Consider the following 25,791-nt stretch of genomic DNA (forward strand, 5'->3'; position numbering starts at 1 on the left):
TAGCTTTCTTTTTTAAATCTTCAAACCAAAATCCTGAGGTGGAAATGAATGGACAGTAGGCCCATGCTGATTGAAGATTGCCTCACCTGCTTTCCATTGCTCCAAATCACCATAACTTAAACTATGTTAATGCTAGTGAATGAATGGTTTTGCTTAACATTAAAGAAACACAACACAACAGGACGATGATGGAATCACAGGCCGGTTTGTCAACTTTAAAAAACATACCATATGACAAATGTAATGTTGGTTGCAACATGATGGCATGGCAGTAGGAGTACATATATCCTGATTCTTCAATGCATCCAACAAAGTAGTTTACAAAGCAACAAAAGAGTAGAAGTCCCTTACAGTAGTTAAGTCTCGAACAAATGCGCCTTGTCCGAAAGGGACATTGGCACTTGCTTAGTCCCACACCTTACCGACTCTGTTTTAAGAGTTCGACTCCTGATCAGTTGTTTTTATCAGATTTGTCATCCTTGTTCTTGCCTTCAATTCTCCGAACCCGAACATGAAGGTTGAGTGAAACTCTGCATTGCCTTAATTGCATCCACAACTTTCACCATTTGCATCTGACACCCACCCTTCACGAGGACTACATCATTCATATTCAAACAGTTCAAGATTTTAGGAATAAGATTTTCTGTTTCAACAGCACGTACAGCCTTCATCTTCTTCATTAAATTCATATTATCAGCTGCTAAATGAAACCTCTGCCCAGCAATGGCAACTACATCAATACAGGCATCAAGACAATAGTTTAATACCTCCTCATGATACTCTATCTCATGAGTACCTAGTTCAAACATGTCCCCAAGAATAGCAACTCTTTTTCCATCACAATCGATGTTTTTCAACGTGTCGATGCCGGCTTTGACGCTAACGGGATTGGCATTGAAAGCGTCATTCACTATCTTGATGCCACTTTTAGCTACAACAAACTCGGACCTCATACTAACAGGAATGTATCGAGATAATGATCTTCCAACTTGAGAAAGAGGAACACCCATAGAAGTTGCAACTGCTGCTGCTGCACATGCATTGACAGCCATATGCAGACCCAAAGTCGGAATCACAAACTCCACCCTAGATATGAAGCCAATAAGCTGTTTATGAATCAAAGGCATAAATAGTTTCAAGTGATTTATATCAAATAAGGATGTAATCCTAGAAAAGAAGCCCAAACCACAGAGTACAAACCTAAACATTCTGCATGTTTTGGTCTTTATGAAATAGTTGTTGATAAGGAACAGTTACAATTTACCCAAAAAAGAAAATTGATATCTGGTTTGAGTCCTAGCTCTTAGATCTCATTTGCCACTAATTTTGTTACTTTGCATTCCATTTATAATTATATTCCAATATAATTTTAATCACCATTGATAGATAGGCCCTACTCTTGTGAATGGTGATGATGAATGTATTGAACAATAGCACAACCCTTTGGTACCAACTGATCATTCACTTCAGTTTCGAAAAGTGGATTTCAAAGCAAGAATGCAACTGTTTTTGTCAAAATCTCAACTCTAAAAGGGAACCATTCATTGAGAGAAAAATTCCTGCTTTTCAATTGACTTTTCCAGAGTTGCCCCAAATAATTAGCAAGGATCTATTCATTTCAAACACTCTTTGGTCCAAGAGTGGTTCAATTTGAAAAAGAAAAACTTACATCTCCATGTTTTTCTGTAAGACAACTTGAACTCCAACACCGCCACCACTGCCTACCCTTTCTGCTGCTACCAACCGAACATCAGACTCCAAACTCCGACCAAAAAGCACCTGACGCACAGGAAAAAGTCAAACTACAGGGCCAGCTTCGATGGAAGGCAAAAAATAGAAACCACATTATTGACTGCCAAGATTAACTGGAGAAACATACAGCTTAGACAGTCCAAAGACTTGGACTCACCTTTTACCATGAAACCATTTAAAAGCATGCTGCTAATAATTGCTTGAATACTTTGACATGTCTATAGTAGGGCAGGGGGAAGAGCCCAAATGTTAGTATCTCATACAGTGTGGCTCTTAGAAAGCATAAGCTAATGCCAATGCAGTGTGTAATGTTACATATAATAGGTTTCTAATAGTTTAACTGACATGGATAACAAGTGTTGGAAGAACACGATTAGAGTGACACAAGCCTATCTTACCCTTCTAGCTCCTTGTGGAACTGGAATGCTATTGACAAAAGGATCATCAGCATTGGCTACACATATATCTCCCGGCTTTGCTTCTTGGAACATCTCCCCTTTAGCCATTGCAACTCCCTCCAAGCTTACAAGATTCTCCAAATGAGCAGTGGCCACTTTAAGAATCACTCTAATATCAGGCCTCCCTAGCCGTGTCAATTCCAATAACTGTCCTTTCCGATTCATTCCCATCTCCAAAACTGCTATCCCTGCATCCCTAGGAATCGTTATCAATGAGAGAGAAACCCCGAATGTATTATTCCAGTGCTCATAACTATGATAAACTTTACTCCCTAAACTCTCAAGCGCCAAAGCTATCATAGCTTTTGTACTAGTTTTCCCAACACTTCCCGTAACTGCTACCACTTTACCGACAAACCTGTTCCTTGCAAATGCTGCCATCTTCAGCAATGAACTAACAGTGTCGCCATCAACCTGGACGAAACCCATTTCCCAATTCTCGCAAACACGGTTTCCAATTACCCCGACGCATCCACTTTTCGATAAATCAAGGGTTATAAAATCATGGGCATCAACATTTTCCCCGGTAATGGCGAAGAACCATTGGCCGGGTTCTATGGTTCTGGTATCAATTGAAATGGTTCCTGGAGGACCCCATTTTACAATCCTGCCACCGACAGCTTGGGCTATGTCGGTGACAGTCCAAAGTGGGGAATTTGAAGGAGCACAGCGGGTATTTTGGGCACTGCAGCTGCAAGTTTTTGAGGTGTTTTTCCAGGTCGTAGGTAAAACTAGAAGCTTTACATGGTGACGGGTAGTTAAGGACTTTGAAATGGAAGGTTTTGTGAGAGAGAAAGTGTAGGGAAATGGAAAGGCAGCCATGGAATTGAAGCTCAACTGTAGTTTCAAAAATTTCTGTAGTCCAAGCTAACAAGATTGTACTGGTTTTAATAGTTTTTGGAATCCACAATTCTTGGCATAGTATGGAGTATATATGGAGTAATCCTCGAATTCCTAAAGCTACAAGTGTATTAGAATAAATGGTATCAGCTACCATGTGGATTATTGTTGCCATGAACGAACAAGGACAGCATTAAAAGCGGGAAAAGCTTTCGATTTTAGAAAATACCATGGATGAATCGAATCGAATTAAATAGAACAATTTTAAGTTAATCGAGTTGAATAATCTTATTTATTATTCTAATTTGAGTGAGATAAAGTTAGAATTAAATCAAATATATTTATTTGAGTTAAATTAAAAAAATAATTTTGAGTCATTGTAATTACTGTTATCTAACCTAATCAAATTTGTCCACTATTAATTTTCATCCTCTCATAATTTATTTATTACGGATTAATTTATTTACTTGCTTAGTTGTTTCAGTTATACTAATTCTTGTCATTATATATTTTAAAATTAAAAAATATATTAAATGTAAAAAATATAATTATTTTAATGAAATTAATATCAATCTAAAATTTTAACACGATATTTTATACTTAGAATGCTGATAAAAATCGGGAGTGGATTTTTTTTTTAATTTTAATTTTTCACAAAATTTCCTCCACATTGTTATACATTTAAATAAACAACTATCATTTTAATCACACCAAATGGGAGGAATCCTAATAAATGGGATATTTGTATTGCTTTTGCCCTTTTTCTCTAGTGATGCAGCAGCGAGACAAAAAATTGAAGGAAAGCATTCTCCAACAGCAAAAAATAAGAACATCCAAAAAAAAAATAATGACAATAAATTCCAAAAACAAAAGTAATGTTTTCAAACGCCATTTGTCAACAAAGATAGCTTTAGTCGATTACGGGTGTCCAGCAGCATGATGATGCAAAACTCGACATTTGACCCCCTCCAGATGTTGGCTTTGAGCAACTCAATTGCTGGCAATGTTGAAAGCTCATAATTCTAAGCTTCAATGGATGCATGGTTTTTTATGAGTGTCAAAAGGAAGGAAAAGAATAAGGTGAAAGTGGTGACTATTTCGTCAATTGACGGTGGATGTTTCACTTTCACTAACTCCTGCAATTTTTTATTTCATTTTAATACTTATGACAACCTGAATGATTATTTAGGTAGTAATTTATGATTAATATGGTGTGAATTTGTGATCTAGCTTAAATAAATTCTGTTGATGTGAGTTTGTCGGTTAAAATTAAGTTATTCTTGTTCTTAATCCTGCCGTTTGTTAAATCTTAAGTGTTAAATTACAAAGTTATTTATTGGTTAGGGAACTAATTTCAAACAATTTATCTCTTGATTACCAAATAGGTAGGGAGAGATTAGTTGCCCAGCGTTGAGTCAACAACGAAAACTAATTTATCAAAGGCATTAAAGATATCATTGTGTCAATGATCATATTTATGAATCAAATAGGGATTTTACCTTGACTAAAGCTTCTTCTCATTTATTTTATTTTACCACTTCTTTTTAGTTACTTTTAATATTATTTTAGCTTTTAATTTTAACCCCCTCATTTTTAATTTACTTGAGAAATTAAGTTATTACTGGATCCTGTCACTGTGTAATAACCTTTACTTGTCCCGATGATTAATACCGATAGGGGATGCTACCAGAACACTTTCTTAACATCTACAAAAAAATTTTCTTTTAGTAAAACACCATTTTGTGACTTAGTAAAAATATTTTAAACTCATTCTCATCATTTAGAAAGCTTGAATACGTTTTTTAAATCATTTTGAAACATTTCATAGATGTTTGGACATGTCCAAAACTTAAAACAGGGTTCTAAAGGTTTAAAATAATTAAAAAAATACAAGCTATATAAGTCTTGAGACTTGACATGTAAGTTTCGATACTTAGCACCAAAGTCTCAAAACTTGTAAGGTTTAATGTAACTTTTTATCAAGTAAGTAAGGTTTAATGTAGCTTTTTATCAACTAACTTGTCAATCTCGATACTTAAAGAGTCTAGTCTCAAAACTTGATGCAAAGAACCTCAAAATTAGTTCAAAAACATTTCAAATCATCCCCAAACATTATATCAGTAAGTTTTCAAACATGGATAATTCAATTTATAAGTCAATGGCTATATAGGATTTAAATGGCACTTAATTTCACAATTCAAAATATTTGCAAATTATTTTAATAGTCCAAGTCTCTATGTACATGTCAAAATACAAATAACAATTACAACCTCAATCTTAAATGGTGATGCGATGATCTCAAGTTAGAATCATAAGTTTCTAGATAAGTCCACAACCTACACGTTTAAACAACTAACGCGTGAGTACAAAGAGCTCAATAAATACATAAGGATAAACCTACTTATTCTACTCATTATTACTGTTGAACCCACTAGAAGTGATTTTTATCGATTTCATCCATGCCACTATTTAGTGTTACAAGCAAATTCTTTTTGTGATATCGAATTATAAAGGCTCACCTTACGTATTTATGATTTATTAGTCAACCACATTAAGGAGTTCATAAATGAGTGCATATTAAACATGATTTAAATAATTAGAGTTAAATAGGGTCTCATACAAGATTAGAATACAAATCTAAACTCTTTTAATTTTGTACTTTTGCTTTGAAGTTAACATATTTTGAGACAAAGGTCTTCAAGTCTCGAGACTTGGTCTCAAGATAGTCATCTACTGTTTTACTATTTTAGTTTCGATGTTTAAATGTCTCGAGACAAGGGGTCTTGTCTCCCTTGTCTCTAGACATGGAGTATGGCAAATTTTATTTAGCTTTGATGCCTCATTATCTAGAGACAAAGGCCACTTGTCTCGAGAACTAGATGAGATTGTTTCGAGACTAGCCTAACAAGTCTCAAGACATTAAGCTTTTGACTCAATAATAAGGTAAAATTTTTCTAACAGTCTCGAGACACGTTCTTACGATCTCACTATCTCAAGACTTGATGACTAAATGGCCTAAACTGCACATTTCTAACTCTTCAACACCATACTATGTTGCACTTAAACTTACCTAAAACTTGCCTCAATATAAAAACATTAATTTGTCACAAGAGAACACACTCAAACACCATCAAATCATAGGCATTCAATGCATCAATGTTTAATCTACTAATTTGCGCATTCAAGCCTATATAAGCAAGCATGAATAACTACTAATTAAAGAATAAAATCCAACCACGAAAATATTATAAGTCATGTTACCAAAAGTACCAAAGCACTAACTTAAACAATAATCTAAAATCAACTTAGATACATGTCATATGACCAAAACACACACACATATATACATACACACATAAAATAGGCAACAAGTTGATTTTCAAGTTGAGTTGTCGAGTTGAATACTTTACGACCTTTGATATGTTATGTCTCTCGTCAAAATCTGCATACAGAAACAAATATAATCTAAGTAATGTATATTCAGTGGTGCTAACATAATTCGAATTCGATTATAAACATAATCAAGTTAACCAACAACTTCAAAATTAATGTCATCGTAATTCATAATCATTTATCATTTGAAGAGCCTAATGACTTACGGTATATTTTAATTTTTAATTTTCATAGTTGGGTTAAGTTTTATATTGTTATTGATTATTTAGATATTGGGTTGAGTATTTAGTATTTATAATTAAAAATTTTAAAAACCGAAAATCGATCAAATAAATCATTTGAACCGTTGACTTGGTTTTTTCAGTTTAACCCCTAACCCTAATCTTATATGATCATGAAAACGTGGTTCAAATAATATTTAGCATTTTCTTGCGAAAATGATGAGCAATTCATAAATCTGCCATATTTAACATTTTCTCTCTCCACAGTTGCCTATACAGGTACATCGAAGTTCTCTCCCTATGGCTTATTTAGATTAAACCAAATGACAGACGCAACCTGTGCTTGCAAATAATAAAATCTTATTCCGGCTAAAATGGAAAACCCAGAAACCCCATGGCGGCACAAGCAAGCATGCCTGCTATCCTTTGTACATTTAGCGGCTAAACACCACATTACCTATGATCAGATTTATGAGGCATTGAGTATTTGACAGGACCCATGTTCATCGGTGCAGTAGGAACCACTGCTCCATAAGCTAAATGTGGCGGGGCAGGAAGATTAACTGGCGTGCCAACTGTTGAGACAAGGGGCCCTCCTATTGGCTGCCCTATAGTTGGAGAAGAATACATGCTAACACCTGGTGGTGCAGCAGGAAGCTGAGAGGGTTGTTTGGCTGATTTTGCGGAGGAACCTCCAGTTGCCGCACCATTCGGTTCACCGGTGATTGGTCCTTGGGTTGCTAGAATCTCTCCATTGCCCACGCTAGTAATATCATGGATGCTAGATCGCCTCCTATCTTTGTTAATGGAGTTTAAGCGAATGAAATATTTTTGCGCGTGACTTGCAACTTGTGTTGGCGTTCTTGTGACCACAAAGTTCCGGGATATGCTTCGCCAGTCACCTTTCCCATATTTTTCCAAACCAAGAAGAAATAACCTGTTTTTCAAGGGACAGAAAAGATACAGTGACTAAACATACCAATAAAATCATAATATGACAAGCCTATTGGTCAAATGCAACATCAAAGTACATCTCACATTCATAGAAAAGATCCTCATTAAGCAAATTTCAAATGACAAAAATGAATAAAATCATAGCACCTCAACTAAACTCAATAAAAATCGAGTCTCTTGATTAAACGAGCATATTACTAAAACAGAATTTTTAATAAGAGAACACAAGTTTCTTTCTGTTTTTTTTTTTTTCTTTCTTTTTCTTCTTTAAGATGCAGGAAGCATAACCGTTGAACTTTTCAGAAATATAATATTATTTGCGACTTCACAAAACTATGGCAACCAGAAGTCTAGAACACTAAAACACACATCATTAGGAGAGGGAGCAAATAAGAGATGCTGATGACAAACACAATGTTCCAAAAGCCTCACATATGACCCAAGGTTATATCAAGCTGCCTGCAATTACAGCTGGATTTTAAACTTTAAACAAAAATGACAAACTCTGCCAACAGGTGACTCAAGTTATGCAAGCCTAGGCAACTATCATTTCTAAGAAAATCAGTGTGTTCTTAAATGTTACTAATTTTTTCAGTATATATAAATTACAGTATATATTCCAATATGACTCAGATTCGTCTCCTTCAAACATACCTTAATAGATCCACTTCAAGGAGCATTCAACTACATTCACCATATATGCTTTTTAACATCCTTCAGAAATCCTAGCTGTTCCTGACAATTAATCCAAAAGGGGAACAACTTTAATTGCAAATAAAGCACGGAACCTACCTTTTTCTTCCTATCCAATTCTTCCAAATAATTTCTCAGTATATATCTACTGAATCTCCCGGAGGATCTCCTAACTTTGCTTTCCCAATAACAAACTTCATATAAAGCTAAAAAGCCAAGGCTTCAAACAGAGAAATCTGCACAAATACATGAGTTGTGGAAGGAATGACAACAGCACTAACACTCATGTTAATACAAGTAGACCATAAGAAAAGCTTTAATTGTATGCAATCTTTCAAAGTGATCTACCCAATGCTTTAAAAACTCCTAACATAGTTTGCGGGTTGCACATAAAGCTCCAGGAGACTCCGTATCTTTACCATACAGCTTTTAGCATCAAGACAAACACCAATCTTCATTATATACAGAAGCTGATATCAGATATCCACCTGGAGCAGTTACAATTGAATTCTACATTTATCCTTTCTTCTACAAGATTCTTTTTTCCCCAGATGTCCTTTAGATTTCCAAATCTGATTGCTGCCTCTCTAAAACAAGATTACAACTATCCTCAGAATTAGCATGTAATATCATGCAACAGTTACTGAACATTCTCTACGGAAAATATCCCCCAGCTATATTAATCATCCAATATATTTTTCATGCAGGGTTTTTCACCAACAACCACGGTCTTAACACCCTTTTAGCATGTCTTCTTTTGAAAAGAGAACAAATATTCTGATTATTTAAACACAGTCAATTGTTGTTGTGACGATGTTACTTTACAACTGCGACAAAAAATCAAGCCATCATACATCCAAAGGGAAAAGCATTCAATACTTACTTCCAAATTTACCAAGCACAAACTCTAACACACCAAAACGTTAAGTACATGTATTATCACAGTAACCTTGCATCTTTAATGCTATCAGATATCTATGTTTTAGGTTGAGTTATTTCTAATGCATACCAAATTTCCCAACACAAAGTTAAAGTAATTACAAGATAAAACTTAAGCACAGACAAAACATCTACTTAATGTAAAACTCACATCGGAACGGTAAAATAAAATCATCATAGTAGTAGTTTACATGTACAATGTAATAGTAAATGTTAAAACAAATAGGCTACTTCACATGTCAAGAACAGAATTATCAAACTAAGGACTCTACATCAATAAGTTACAGTTAATTTCGGAAATGGGAATTAATTAAATGTTGCAAGGAAAGTCATATCTTTAGCAAGGAATTGAACATTTAACCAAATAAATAACTATAGCTGAAATTCAACAATTATTTCATTTCAAGTCGCTGAGTTTTTTACAAGTGTTTCAACCCATGGAAGCATGCTGTATAGCTCCCTCCAGTTTGGAATCAAAGTTGTTGAAAGAGAAAATGATAAAATGGTGACGTAGTAAGTAAATTTACACCTTTTTCCTTTTCAGTATATATAAATATAGACTACTTTTCTCCTGCTCAGTTCATCAAACTTCAATTTGTTTGAGCTTGTCACAGAACCTTCTAAATTCTATCAGGTAAGGCCCCCTTAACAAATTTGGTTCAAATTAATACTGAAATAATAACTATTTAGCCTATCATGTCATTTAAACAATATATGGAAGTTTTCACCTTCTTTTTTTTTGGTTCATTATTTTCAAAGATACTCATTCTAATTAAACCAAGAAACAGAATAGAGAAGAAAAAAAATGGGACAAAAAATCTTGACATAGATTTATAAATCAAGTGGCTCTTTAACTGGCTATTAAGTCATTATTTGTCCTTTATTTCGAGTACACTTTTATCAAGAACCAAATGGGAAAAATGGAAGCTCAGCGACCAACATGCTAAGCATAGAAAAAGGTATCCACGATAAACCATTTATTAATGCCAAGTTTTACGCCTAAAGCATACCCCTATCTCAACTCATTTACTATTTTCTAAATGCCCAAAAGCAATTTAAAGTAGGAACTCTTAAATTCCATGCCATGCCTAACCTCAAAAGCCACACTAGGTTGAAGTGAAAAGGTTGCTTGACATGTGTCACATGGTTTAGTGAAGATACACATTATGTGTCTCTTAACATGGCCTAGTATACATGCCAGGGATGTGTAGCCAAGTTGCCTAAATTGCATCTCCATATGTCCATCTGTTATTTGACATAAATTTACACAATTTATCCTATTAAATGAGAAAAAATATATAATGCTAAACTTCGAAAAGTTAATGGAGAAAGAAGAGCAAACCAATATCTGTAATATGTAGAGGAACTTATAATTAACATGGTAGAAAAAATGGCAGAATTTAATCTTTACTTACTCTTAGTTATGGGTATTCTAAATGGGCAGTGAACTTTCCAAATATTGTGAAGTGAGACAGCTCATATAGGTAAAATATCCAAAATTTGTCTAACGCAGAATTCAGTTAGAAAGTGGTATAATCGAAATAGGAGTGAAAAAAACAACCTAAATAGTTAATTCGTTAAATTTGATGCAAATTTGACCACAGACTAACGTAGTTCTCACTTGGAAAGGCTTGGTTTCCAACATAATGCGCGAATCAAACTAACCCAACAAAGCAAACTTGCTGTACAATCTAAGCACCAATTCATGATACTTCATGATGCAGCAAATCACATAGGTTACGATTATTATTTTCGTAAATTCTTTTCTTATAATGTAGCCTGATGAGAAGCTATTTCTCTACAATAACCCGTCTCAAGTTGTCCCTTCCCTTCCCTTCCATATCAGAATCAAATTTGCAAAGCACTTTCATGATGGAACCACAAACTGCTATGCAAAAGACTAAAAACAACAATTGTACATTAGAGGCACACACCATCCTAAAGCAATCAAAACCTAAAAAGCCAGCTTTAGGTCAAAAGTAAGGCTATCACGGTGGTTTCGAAAAGATTAACCCACATTAGACAAGGTTAAAAGGTTAATCCGCAGATAAGGGCCACGAGTGTTATACAGGTCACATTTAAAGATTGTGTAACTATTCTTTTCAGGGTACAAGTTTTCTGGACAGAGACTGAACAAGCACTGGCAAGAAATCTATTCCATGTCATAATATTGAAACTCTCTGTTCTATTCCGTTATTTCACATAATTTAAAGACACATTATTCATCTATTGACCTTCAACAAAAATCAACAGCTTCATAGTAACTCACAGTGGAAAGCAATTATTGGAAACTTTTTTGTCAAATAAAAACCAAAGATTCTGAACATGAACAAGATAAGAGATTCCAAGACAATCAAAACATAGCAAATGTACCTAATTAATAACTTTAAAGCATAAAAAACACTTAAGTACTAAAGTTCGACAAGCAAAATAAACTTAATCAAGATACTTCTAAAGGTACATAAAAACAATCTAAATGAAAACAGAAACTAAAATAAAATGGGAGCATCTAACTCACCTGTGCTCATCCTCTGTCCAAGCAATCCCCTTACGACGTTCCTGGTCTGACCTTGAATTCTTACTCCCATGATCTGACTCACTATTAAAATGCCCTAAATGGTCGCTTCCTTTCTTGCTAGTTACTTCATCACCAGCATGGCATGTTGAACCCTCAGAAGAACTATATGCAGGTAAAGGCACACAACCAGACTCAATCCGGTTAACATCATCCTCTAAAAGCTCATAGTGTTGTTTAATCTCTTCCAAAGTTTTACCAGGCACATCAGCCGCGATTTTCTCCCACCGATCTGAGGTGTCCTCAGGATATGTTGCAAGGGCATTCTCAAATGCCTTATCTTGCTCTCTACTCCACTCGGAGCTGTTGCTAGCTTCATCTACAGTCATCTAGGCTTGTCTCAATCCACGACTAAAAAATAAGTGACTTAACGGCACTGCCTAATTAGAATAACCAGAATCCATGGATTTTCAACCATAGTTATTGGGTGATTACGTTACTGGGTTTCACTAACAGGTGTAAAATTATGGGGAATAAAAGACAAGAGAGCTAACCAGAGATCAAGCCCAGTAAAAATGAAGAAGCCCCCAGTGGAGACTGAGAGGAATTAAATACTGATTTGCTCCAGGATTCAAGAATTAGTCTCTTGAGAATTGCTGACCTATAGATGAACGAAAGAGGCAACCGAAGTTGTGTCAGAAATGAGAAATATATGAAAACCAAAGATATAATAATAAATAGCAGGTAAAAAAAACAATTTTTTTATTGTGAAAATGATCAAATGCAGGGTGAGTTTCACTGTGAAAAAGACAACTTAGAAAAAGGAAAACCCAAAAAACCCTGTGCTGCAGACACTGAGAATGGGTATTTTTAATTCCAACAAAAACCCAGTAAACCAAAAGGCATACCAACAGTATTGTTGGTGCAGCGGAGCAATTCTTGAATCTGATATTTTCAAATCCTGGATTCTTTATGTTGTATTTAGAAAAATAATCCATTCGATAGCAAAGGTTGACTCTGTAAAACCTCAGCTACAGAGTATTGTCTGTTTTAGACATTCCATTATTTATTTTTACAATTTTCTTTTCTGTTACCACTGGGTGATCATTGGCTGGGCTAGACCTGACCCAGGAAAAAAAAATTTGGCCCGCATCTTAGGCTCGAGCCCGGCCCGGCCTAAAATATGGGCCTGAAATTTTGTCTAAGTTGGCACGGGAAAATTTTCTAAGTCCAAGCTTGGTCCGACCTGGCCTATTTTTTTAATAAACACCAAAATAGTATAAAAAATAAAAATAAAAAAAAGTATTTTAAAAATACTTTAAAATTTAAAATTTTAAAAATAAAAAATATATATTTATTATATATTCGGGCCGGGTCCAAGCCAAAAAAGTTTTGCCCGAAGCTCGACCCGTTTTCCAAACAGGTCTCGTTTTTTTGCCCAAACTCATATTTCGGGCCTATATTTTTACCCAAGCCCTCCCATATTTCGGACAGACAGTCAGGCCAGGCCAGGCCGCCCAACTCATGATCACCTCTATAATACCACCCAAGTATAATCTGGGTTCGAATCTCCCTTCTCACATTGTTGTTAGTTTGCTCTTTCTTATAATTACGTGTGTATTTTGACCTTATAAATTAAGAATCCAAATTAGATTTGACCAAATCCATTTCATTCCCGGAATTACCTCCATCAGTTAAAATCCTGTTTAAAAAAAAAACCAATAATTCAGAATGGTAATAAAATATTTACTTCTACTAATTAATTACCCGATTTAGCTCTTGAAATATACTTATTTTTCTATTTTCGTATCTAAACATTTTTCCCTTGCTACTTAAAGTATCATTTACTTTTCAATTTGATATCTAAATATGCCTCTGTTATATTTTTTAGTCTATTTTTTGACAGCTAATCACAAAGAGTCATATGATGACTTTATTTAAAAAATATGAAAAATGTAAATAGATATATAAAAATTCAAAAATATGTATATAATCTAGAAAAATATTATAAAAATAATTAAAAAATACGATAATTGAAAAGAAATTACTTAAAATTAATAATATTATTACAAAAAATGTAAAAAGAACGGTTAAAAAATGTAACCAATATTTAAAAAAAAAGTTTAAAATACTTTTTTAGAAAATTCTAAAAAGGTATTTAAATTTTAAGGGTTTTTTTTTGCAATTACTTGAAATTTAAATATTTTTTTAATTTGTATACATTATCTTGACTTTTTAAATTTTATAATTTTATAATTTTTTAAAACTTTTTAATTTTTTTATATATACTATATGATTTTTTTATATTTTAATTAATATAATATATATCATTTTAAAAAAAATAAAATAAAAAAGACATGTGGTCTACTCTAATGGCGCCACATAATAGGTCAATGCAGGTCAAAGTTAATATTTTTAATATTTAATATGATAATTTTTTAAATTTAAACTTAAATTTTATTTTAAATAAATCTAATTGCCACGTGACACTTTTCTATTGGCCAAAATGGCCTAACAAATTTTTTTAACTGTTGTCACAAAATGGATCAAAAATTAAAAAAATTGATACTTTAGGTACTAAATTATAATAAAATAAAATTGAAATCCCGAAGTGGGAAAATGAATATACAAGCTAGCCTAAAATAATTACACATTAGTTTTCTTGTCTAATGCACCGATTAATTTTATTATTATTATTAATTTGTTATATTTTGATTTTTATTCTTCAATAATTTTTAACTTTGATTTCTTATGATTTTAAATATATTAATGATAAAATTTTGAAAAGAAAATGAATTTAGAAACTTTGAATAAAGTAATTTTTTAAATACAATTTAATTAATTAAAATATTTAAAAAATGGACTTCAAAGTTTGAAGATTTTGAAAAAAAAATCAACTATGATAATTTAATTAGAGGAGAGGGATTATATAAAAAAATTTTACAAGTGAGTGTCATTATTGGGATGATTTTATCTAGATACCACTCCCAACCCGAACAAGATTATGCTTAGACCGTAAAGACACTTGTGATTTTATTATGATTTAATTTTGACGTTTTTAAACAATAAAAATACTTTAAAAATTTTAAAAAGAAAAGATATTCAAATAACTAATATTTAAAAAAAAAGTAAATTACATAATATTGTAAATTTAAAATAACAAATTAGAATATTTTGAACACCCGATAACAAAATTACTAATGATAAAAAATGAATTTATTTCTCATCATTTAAAATGATCGTTTAGTTGTAATACAAGTAATTTGGAAAGGTAATGGATAGAAACATCACTGAATATTTGCACATCTATTTGGCTTGTGCTATGGTTATAAGGATTTGGTGGTGGGGATGAAGTGAAGTGCAACTGCAAACAGCTCATTCCTGTGAAATAATGGAGGACAATAAGTAATTCCCCACCAAAATGCACGTTTCACAATTTGATCAAAAACACAATCCCACCCACGTTCGTTTGTCTCTTTGGATTCACATTCAAAAACCCTACAGCTATGCTAACAACGGAGTTGGTGTCTTGAAAATTCTGGGAATTTGGTAGCAAAAGAACCAGCTGGTCAACCACATCATTGCTTAGTAATTTTCATCAGAGATGGTCCTTTCTAATGTCTGACTAGAAATACCCATCATGCCTACAAATCGTAACACACAAACAAACAAACAAACAAACCCAAAGCGCAGAAGCTGTAAACAGAAAAGCCGAATCCAAACCCAACTACTTGGGTCATGCAAAACACCTAGCTAGCCTATTGCTGTCCGGTAATTTGGGGAGCAGTACACATAAAGGCAGATATCTCATAGAATCACTGTGCTCAGTCTACCAGAGTAGGTAACACAAACCCAAGACTGAACTGCCATTTTTCACACAAAATATGAACCTTGGATCTCTTTTTTCATGAATCACGAGTGCATACTTAGGCTACTTAACTGTATTATTTCAAGAGAGGATGTCATGGCAGAACCAAAGCACATATCTAGACTTCAATAGTTCTTGCCTTCATGAGTAGTTGTAATGATTACATTTTCATTTGGATGGAGAGTTTGACTAGCATCTAGCGTCGCTGATACTAAAAACAACAATGGTTATAAGATTAGTTATTATAATAGTGAGATTAAATATTATATTAACGAGATTAAAATTAATGGTGAAATGTGTTTGAATTCAATCATAAAGATAGCAAGTGAAATGACTTATAATGAAAATATAAAATAACCATTAAGGGCATAGGAAAAAATTAAATAATTAAACATTTACAAAATTAATAAATAATTCAAAGATATTGCAATTATATTCATGTCTAATAATAAATTTATTACTAAATAATTAAAAGTTGAGAATAGTTAAAATATGTATTATTTTATAATATTTAATTCTATTTAATATTTCAAACTTTTTTAAAAAAATATTATGTATTATTTTATATTAAAATCAATCAAATTATAGTTGTTCAATTTATTATTACTTTATTTATATAATTTAAAAATATATTATGTTAACAATGCCTTTACTAAAAAAGTTTGTATGCTACAACCACCAATATTTAAGATTCTGAGCTATATCTGTCATCTTCAGAAAACAATATATGGTCCTAAATAAGCTCCTCGTGCATGATACACAGAACTCAAAAGGTTTTATTAAATCATAATCTAACTCTTCACTATTTATCTTACACAATTTTAGCTCCACTATGTATAAGCTGGTCTATGTTGACGATATTCTAGTAACTGGCAATTAGCTTGAGGGTGTTGAGAATATCATCAAGGCTTCTCTCTAATCGGTTTTTTAGGTCCGGTTAACTATTTGCTTGGTATTTGAGGTGTTTCGTTCCACTGATAGTCTCTACCTTTCTTATAGCATAAACAAATGATATATTACAAGAGGTTGACATGCACAATTGTAAAGGAATTTCCACGCCCAGGACTCGCCCTGATATTGTTGATGCTATCACAAGCTATTCATCAACAATTTATGTCTCATTGGATTTCTCTCAAACGACTTCTTCAGTATCTCCATGCTACCTCTTTTTATGGTCTTCAAATTACCAAGGCACTTGATCTACACCTACTTGCATATTCTGACTCTGATTGGATTAGTAATCCTAACGATCGCACTTCAACAACCGGATATATAATCTATCTCCGTAACTTTCCTATTTCATGGTCTTCGAAAAAGCATCACTCGGTTTCTTGCTCATCAACAGAAATTGAATGTCAAGTTGTTGCCGCAGCTGTATTGAGACTGATTAACTCATTCACTTACTTCATGAACTCTGTGTTCCACTTATAGCAGTTCCTCGGGTTCTCTGTGACATTGTGAACACAACTTACATTCCGCATGAAACATGTGGTCATTGACTTCCACTTCGTTCATCAAGTCATGGATCTTCTAACAAAAACACTGCCACGAGCTTCCTTCTGTCACCATTTTTCCAAGTTGGGTGTGGTTGATATCAACACCAACTTGCATTGACTTAGTCCACATCAATAACTATTTTGTTTAGATTTCTTGTTATCTTTCTTGAACTTCCTTGTCTTATCTTATGTTCAAAATTTATAGTTGTTTTTTTAAATTTCTTTATCTCTTCTTTGCGGTTTAATGAGCAATGTAATCATTATAAATACTCATCAAGATATCAATAAACTCATCATTCTTTCACTATTTTAGTACTTTTTACTTCGAAGGATTACAATGGTGGTTGTTGGAAACAAAAGTTTGTTTTTTTATATCATAACTCAATCATAATAAGAGGATAAACAACGTTCAATATGATCATATTAAACTTTGTCCTTAATTATATATATATAGAGAATACCTTGTAAGTTAATTAGTGTACAATTATATATTTATGCCATATTGCAAAACATATCCATCTAAATTTCATATACACATGAATGAGTTGCATGTTGACATTCAGAAAGAGAAAATAAAATAAAGATACTAAGACAACTTTTAGGTGGTAATAATGGTACAATTATTGGGAAGTGGTGGTGCTATCCTATGTGTTCCCAACTTCAGTTTTTCTAACATGTATTTGTAACATTAATTCCCACATAGGGTTTCTTTCTTATTTTTCTAACATTTCAGCTCTGGTTGGCCTTGTCGTATTTATAACTGTTGACACAATTTTTCAATATAAATCCTCCATCCTTGTCTTAGCTCTAGTGCGCACTCCCACAGAATATTTCATGTTTTGTTTTTTTTTAATCATAACATAGAGTCCAAGTGACTCAAAAAAGGTTTGAGAGACAACCTTCGCTATGAAATCCTATATATGCAAGCGACAAGAACCTAAAGAAAGTGGAAATGAAGCTTACTTAAAATGTTTGTCTATAATTTTATGGTAAATTGCATTTAGATTCATCCATCCATTCATTGTTTTTCTTTCTTTTAATTAGCTTTTTAAGATTTAAATTAATAAATCTTTCATGTCTTGTAAGCATACTTGAAAGATGCATCTTCTTTCTTTTTTCTTAATCTAATGTCTTCTTATATTTATTACCATTAGGGTGATTCTGATTAAATTTAAAGTTGACTGAGATGCTACTTGGTTGTGAATTAAGACAACTCGAATTTGTGTCTGATGTACCTCTTCAAGCTAATTTGGCTAGTCAACAGAGTAGTGAAGGTGTAAGTCGGTCCAAGAATTCTGGACCAAGTGGTTACAGTAGGAGCTACAACCAAGGACATAAGCAGCAGTTTTGAGGTGGTTTCTAGAATGGTAGAGGGTTTCATTGTGCCAGAGGTCGTGAGGGAAGGTTTTCACACAATCAGCCATAGTGTCTGTTATGTGGTAAGATTGGCCATATTCTGCAGAAATGTTATTACCGATTTGATGAGACTTTTGTAAGTGTTTCTGATGAAAGTTCAACAATGAATGTCAACTATCATCAGCTCACTGATCCAAGACAATTAGCATAAGATTATACCGTTCACTAATATTAACTTTGGCATGGTCTAATTGTTGTTTTGAACTTTGTTTAATTACAATATAAGTCATCAAGTTATTTTTTAATTAAAAATCTATAGAGATTGAAGTTTATAATTTAGTCTCTAGGCCCTAATTATTCACAATTTCGGCTAAATTGGCTATCCAAATTTCAATTCACCTATATAATAACTCCGTAAATATCTTTATTTAATATTTACAGACTCGATTTACGAAAACGAGTTATTAAAACCACAATTTTTGGTACCACTGAAAATTGAGTCGTTATAGCAAATGTGCTCACTAAGCCTCTTTCAGCTGGATGTTTTACCCGGTTCAGATCACTACTCAAGGTTGTGAGCAGAGATGGATCCTTACAGAGTCTGTTATAGAATTAGTCGGATTAATAAGAATAAAATTATTAGAGGTGATATCAACTAGTTAATTAGCTCCTGCTATATAAATAGCATAGATTCAAGTGAGTTTTTCAATGTTAATTTTCTGGTTTTTCTTGCTGTTCAACAGTTGGAATTGATTTGCCAATGCATGCATATGAATATCATAGACATGCCACCTTTGGTTTTAAACCAAACTTCCACTCAATAAAGGTAAAAAAGGTCGTTAATTAGTTGTATTAAACGCGATATGATCACAGAAGAAACATACAATATGCATATCTTCTATTACATGTTTGCTGGGAAAAGAGACTCTTAATTAATATTTCAATCAATTTAAATTGATTTTGGAATTATTAATTATTGCTCATCTAAATATATTTTCAGTCGAATAAGAACTCAAATCTTAATATTTATATAACATGGAAATATGACTAAAAGAGGGCTTGGCTAACGTAAATATTCAGTGCATTACGTATAAAAACGTCATGACTAATATTAGGATCCTTTAAATATTTATAGTCATGAACTCACCTTTAATTACGATCTTAGAACAAATATCACTTTTTATTATCATTTAAAAAACTCTTGTACGATTAAAAATTTGGTATTAATAAATTGAGACTAAATTATAAACTTTTGAAACATAAAATATAATACTACTTTACTTTATTATGAACAAACAAAACAGTAAGTAACGTATTTAAGTCTTTGCTTGTCTTAATTTTGAGAAGATAAAACCTAAAAAATCAATTAATTTATTTGTTTTTCGGAGGTGCTAAAAACAAAAAATTTACGAGTCAAATATTTACTCTAGGATTTGAGTAGGAAAAAAATCATAGTATGGCATCTCAGTGCAATAAACCGAGTCTTGTTTTTTCTTTTCTTCAATTATCACCCAACACCAACCAACCATGCTTGAGCTTAGGAAGCAAATTGATTATGATGGCCCCATCCCATGGAGAAGAATATATATAGTCACATCATTCCATCTCTATACATAAAATCTGGTAATGATTATACAAACTTTGGAAGCACCTCTCATTATGAAAACCACCAAAAAGAAATTAAAAGGAAAATTGATTGATGAAACACCAAAAGAATTATATTTGTTGATATTTTTAAATTCCACACATATAAGTATGATAATAAATAATTAGAGTGTGATGTTAAAAGTCAAGATAAATACATATTAGACTATTAAGGTATAATGACTTATTTTGTAGCACCCTAAACTCGACCTAGACGTTATGACCAAATCTGGAGATGTCACAAAGAAGGATTTAAAAATAGAGTTATTCGATAAAGCCTTGTAACCCTTATTCGTTAAAACTGTTATTGAAAACGTCCTTTAAGCAATTCATTGTCAAAACATAATTTATGGCGAAAGTTTTAAAAATCGCTATATTTAATAATCTCAATCGTAGTTTTTAGAAAACCATTATTTTAGTAAAAACCATGTTTTTGAAGTCTGCCGTCGCAAATAAAAAGTCAAGTCAAAATCCAAATCCCAAAATAAATTCAAACAGTCCGGAGAGTCCATAAGTTACAAAATTCCCAGAAAACAATTCTTAATTAAATTAATAAATATCAAAACTTAAGCAATACGAACTTGTGGTCACCGCGAGGCTCCGTCACACCGATCCACCTAAGTTTGTGGATTACCTAAACAGAACAGACAAACTGATGTGAGTTTTCGTAAACTTAGTGTGTAACCCAATAAAATTTAGAAATGCAACTCATACAGATATCACATATACGATCGGATTCAGGCTCAGATTCGGACCTAAGTCCTTTACAGATACAGATGACAGAATCAGATATGCAGAGCAGATATACAGAATCCTACCCTCATCCTCTACACACCAACTCCGACCATCCCAACACACCATGTGGGGTTAAAAACACCCACCCATCCCTACACATCATATCGTGCCGTTACGACACATATCAGATAAAGTGCAGCCAAGCTGCTAGAATATAGGCAATGAACGCCATACAAAACACTTCCTTCACATATTCAAAACCCACCCCAATCATAGATACAAATATACAGATACAGTAATTCCATGCATAACATGCTCATATACGAATGTCATATATATAATTAACATATTAATCAGACATACATAACAGTGTCTAACTCAGAGCAAAATAATAGAACATATAATTTTAGGGTTTGGTTAGCCCTTACCGAACCTACAGTAGGCCCACAGTCGATCGGAACGACCCGTACGACCCTAGGGAAAATTTTAAAATTAAGGGCCCACATGCCCGTGTGGGCCCACACGCCTGCATGGCCCACACACCCAGATTGGCCTTACCCGTGTGGCTCATACGGCCTGGCCCAAAACCCACACAGCCACACCTGCACCACCACACGGTCGTGTCTTGCGCATGGTTGTGTGCTTTCATCGACCACACGACCAGCCACACACCTGTGAGCATCAACAAAATAGTCTTTCGGCTTTTGCCGAAGTTTGATTTTCTACGTTTCGGGTACACACCTAGTTCGCTTTTCACAGTGAAATAATCCCAAAACTCCTGAAACCTAAGAGCAACACCAAAAACCCAATCAATTCCAATTATCGAAGCCAATCTATCCAAAACCCCAAACGGCATACTTGAGAAACTACTTCAAACTTCAAGAAGACTTACTTACTATAGACCGAATAGAGTCTACAACACCCAAACGCGGTGATTTGAAAGACAGAATAGCGAATAGAAATCAAAGAAGGAAGAAATCAAAAAGAAAAGTTTGGAAGAGGAAAATTTGGAGAAGGATGTAAAAAATGAACAGGAATTTCTAGCAGGAGAGAGAAAACAAAATAAAAATAAAATTTAATATTTTGACAATATCCCACTAAATCACAACCGCCATTATCCCACTAAACCTTAACCACTTTAGAATTCTAACTCCACCCAAACCACTTTAGAATTCTAACTCCACCCAAACACTCTCAGACAACCGGAGCAAAAATAACATCCACGCTCACACAAAAAATTGAACATAAGACCTCTAACACACCAACTCCCTTACCACTCAAACCAGCAAGCTCATTATAATATAAATTAACAAACATTTTTAACTAATCCCACTAAACAAGGGTAAGGCTTGGATCTAAAATAACATAATTTTGCCAAAAGGAAAACTTAAACCCAAGACCTCACACACACACCCAGAACACTTAACTACTGTAACAGATACTTATTTATGTTAGATACTTTCAGAAACAGAAATAAATTATTCAGGACGTTACATATTTGGCCCTCCAACTTTATAAAAAAAATAGCTTTTCATTTAATTTTTATTCTCTTTTAATCCTTAAACTGGTGTTGTTTATCAAATCACCCCCAAAATGTATGGCAAAGTTAACGTTTGCTGACATGGCAAACACATGGATTGTCACACCAACAATTAATTATTTTTTAAAATTAAAAAATATATATATTTTTTAAATGAATTAATCAATGGAGTGGCATCTACTTGTATGCCACATTAGCAAAATTAATAAACTTTAATTTTTCCATCTATTTTGAGATGATTTGACAAGAAATGCAAGTTCAAAGACTAAAGATGCGAAAAATTAAATAAAAGGCTAAGATAATTATTTTTTGTAAAATTAGAGGATCAAATAAACCATTATACCAATTATTAATGTTAGAAAGTTATAAATATATTTAAATATAATTATAATTAAAATAATAATATAAACATGGCATACAAGAATACACATAGTCAAACCTAACATATTGTATTTCTTGGTTGAAGTTGAGCTTTATATATAATATAATTATACATATTTAATTAAGTAAAGTTTCTCAAAGCCATGATAGTAATCTAATTGATATTAATATAGTTTCTATCTCACGGTTAAAATTCTTTTATTAAATTTATCAGTATGACATTCTATTTTTTATGTTTTCATTTTATAATCATATAAAATGATAACATTGTAATGAATTTGAATTTAATAAAAATTTGAACAATGTTAATAATTTTTTAAATTTACGTCGACAATTTAATTAGAATAAAATATCTAAACTAATTAATGTCATTATAAACATTGAGGTACCAAATTATATAAAAAATTAACATATAAAAATTATCTCAAATTTAAACATATAGAAGAATCAAAATTGAAATTTAACCATTTTTTATATAATTAAAAAATAAATGCATCAATATTGAAGTTTGTCCATTATTATTAATAATGGAAAAAAGAAAAAGAAAAAGCAAGAACATGTGTCAAAGAAGGAAGGTCATAGAATCATCCTTTTATATATAGTAGTATAGATATGCTCATATCAATCAATCTACCTACTATCAAAATTTCACATATAATAATAAAATTAATTCTTAATGTTTATGTATTTTATCAATTTAGACTTACTTTTTTTAAAAAGAAATTAATAAATTTAACCCTTAACCTTTGTACATTTTATTAATTTGGTTCTAGTTATAAAACATTTAAGAAAATCTAAAAAAATAGAAGTATAATATATATATATATATAAAATTGAGAATTCCTGAAAGTAAAAAATATAAAAGATGGGGTAGGTAGGGTGAGTAGTAACTACAAATATTTGGAATGATTTGTGAAATATGAACGAAATATAGGATTTTCAATATTCATCTAAAAATTTACAAGTCTATCCACTTTACACCCAATATTTTCTTAAACTCATTTCTTACTCTTCATTCTCACCAAACCTACATTCAAAATCAATTATTTATGCAAGTAAAAGTTGGTTCTCAATTTGATATCCATTCTACCTTCCAATCTTACCTTAATTTATGGATCTAGTGGTTCAAATTTTAATTGCAGCAGATGAAGGAGGGCTCATGTTTTTGAATGGCTTTAATGGAGGAAGATTCTATCATGGAAAATGACCAAGAATGAGGAGAAAGAAATGGGAAGAAACTTTTTTGTTTCTATAACAATATTTAAAATTAATTTCACACATTTGTGCAGGTTTAAGTGTGCTTTTAGGCACCAATTGGTTATAATCTTCTGTTGGCATCATAGAGGTACCAAAATGCAATATTTTGACATTTTTGGCCTGATGTTTCGATACTCAAGATAAATGTATCGGTACTTGGTGTTTTTTTCAAAATTTTCAGACATCAAACCTTAAAATGGTATCGATACAAGAGGTAAGGTATCGACACCTTCAGTTTCAATTGATTTTTCTGAAACATCGAAACCGGTACCTAAAAGGGGTATCGATACCTATTTTGAAAACTTTAAAAATATTGTAATTTGGTCATATTTCATACTCGAGTCAACAAAAGAGCTTTCATAAGGCTCAAATTTAATTGCATATCACAACGTGAATATATTTATATCTTGATGGAATGTTTGAATGTTTTATTTACGATGTATTTGACCTTAATTGCTTCAAAAATTGATGTGGCATCCTGTAACCCGGATCCGGTAATCGGGTCGAGTAAGGAATGTTACAATTGTTGCAATAAATTCACATCAATAAAATTCTTGTGAGATTCAAAATAAAGGATTATTCGTAAAGTGTTGCACCCATTGTGAAGAATGGTAACTTCCATTAGAACCAATGTCCAAAACTCAACATTGGAAAGGAACTAAAGTTACATGCTTACATATGGCAATCCGATAATCTGGAATTCATTGGATATTCAAACACAGATCTTGTTGGATGTGTTGGTTTTGAAAATCAACATCTAAGTATATTTTATGTTTTTCGGAACAATCGTGGGGGAATGCCCAAAAAAAAAATATTGGTGGCCACATCTACTATGTAAATGGAGTTTGTATTGTGTTTTGAAGCTACTTCATAAGGTCTTCATTATCTCTTGACCCATACAAATAATATGTAAGTAAATATATATAATATAACCTTTATAAAACTATATGAAAAATAATTTTTCTCATAAGAAAATTATTTTTTATAAGTAAGATATGATAAAAAAAACTATTAATATTTTTTTATAAATAAGTGTATTATTTTTATAATATATAGTATAGACACATAAATAAGTTATGTCCATATTTGGCCATAATTTTTTATAAATAAATATATTATAATATTTTTATAACATGTAAATTTATTTATAATAATTTTTTTGCCATATCAGAAATTTTTTAGGATTTAAATAATATATTTTTTGTTATAACTTTATAAAATACACAAGTTATTTTTATAATTTATAATATAAGAATTTTTGTCATAATCATCCCAAACGGTCATACATGTTCATATTTATAATATAATTTTATAACTTGTATAAAAAATATTCTTTTTAAAAGTTAGATTTTTTTATGTAATTACTCAAATTCTCACCCTCTCCTCCTGAAACTTGAAAAGTGTGATGTTCGGTAGCATTCAACAATTACAATGGTTATCCAAACATACTATTCTTATATAATTACAAGCAATTGCATCTAAATCCAAGTATTAAGTGGCTTTCTAAACGCTATCTTAATCATCCCGTTCCAAAATCTCTAAAAATTGCTAGTTAATAACGTATAGGCTTTTTCAAGGACAACCAAAAATATATAGGCAGGCGGTGTGTTTGTCTTTATACACCATGAAAGGGAAGCTGCATAAACACCCACAATTTTGACCTATCTGGTATTGTAAATCCAATGAAATATGGTACCCGAAGATAATTTATCTCTTATTGTGTAACTTATCAACAAGTCCAATTAAGAG

At 32.3% G+C, this 25,791-nt stretch overlaps 2 protein-coding genes across 4 annotated transcripts; both read right to left on the reverse strand.

The window, feature by feature from the left end:
- Positions 1-186: 186 nt before the first annotated feature.
- Positions 187-3,286, reverse strand: LOC107946094 (UDP-N-acetylmuramoyl-tripeptide--D-alanyl-D-alanine ligase). Its single transcript, XM_016880292.2, has 3 exons — positions 2,151-3,286; positions 1,670-1,779; positions 187-1,086 (listed from the first exon to the last, which is right to left on the reverse strand). The coding sequence occupies exons 1-3, from the start codon at positions 3,030-3,032 to the stop codon at positions 492-494; spliced, it is 1,587 nt and encodes a 528-aa protein (XP_016735781.1). The 5' UTR covers positions 3,033-3,286; the 3' UTR covers positions 187-491.
- A 3,563-nt stretch (positions 3,287-6,849) lies between these two features.
- LOC107946095 (transcription factor SRM1) lies at positions 6,850-12,814 on the reverse strand. Of its 3 annotated transcripts, none has more exons than XM_016880295.2 (4): positions 12,674-12,808; positions 12,320-12,426; positions 11,769-12,201; positions 6,850-7,601 (listed from the first exon to the last, which is right to left on the reverse strand). In XM_016880295.2, the coding sequence occupies exons 3-4, from the start codon at positions 12,152-12,154 to the stop codon at positions 7,118-7,120; spliced, it is 870 nt and encodes a 289-aa protein (XP_016735784.1). In that variant the 5' UTR covers positions 12,155-12,201; positions 12,320-12,426; positions 12,674-12,808; the 3' UTR covers positions 6,850-7,117. The 3 variants fall into 3 exon arrangements, with proteins under 3 accessions (XP_016735784.1, XP_016735783.1, XP_016735782.1); XM_016880294.2 differs by having other exon boundaries at positions 11,769-12,205; XM_016880293.2 differs by having other exon boundaries at positions 11,769-12,426; positions 12,674-12,814.
- Between the last annotated feature and the right edge of the window lie 12,977 nt (positions 12,815-25,791).

This window comes from Gossypium hirsutum, chromosome D12 (genome assembly GCF_007990345.1).
Source record: "Gossypium hirsutum isolate 1008001.06 chromosome D12, Gossypium_hirsutum_v2.1, whole genome shotgun sequence".
Lineage (NCBI taxonomy): Eukaryota > Viridiplantae > Streptophyta > Magnoliopsida > Malvales > Malvaceae > Gossypium > Gossypium hirsutum.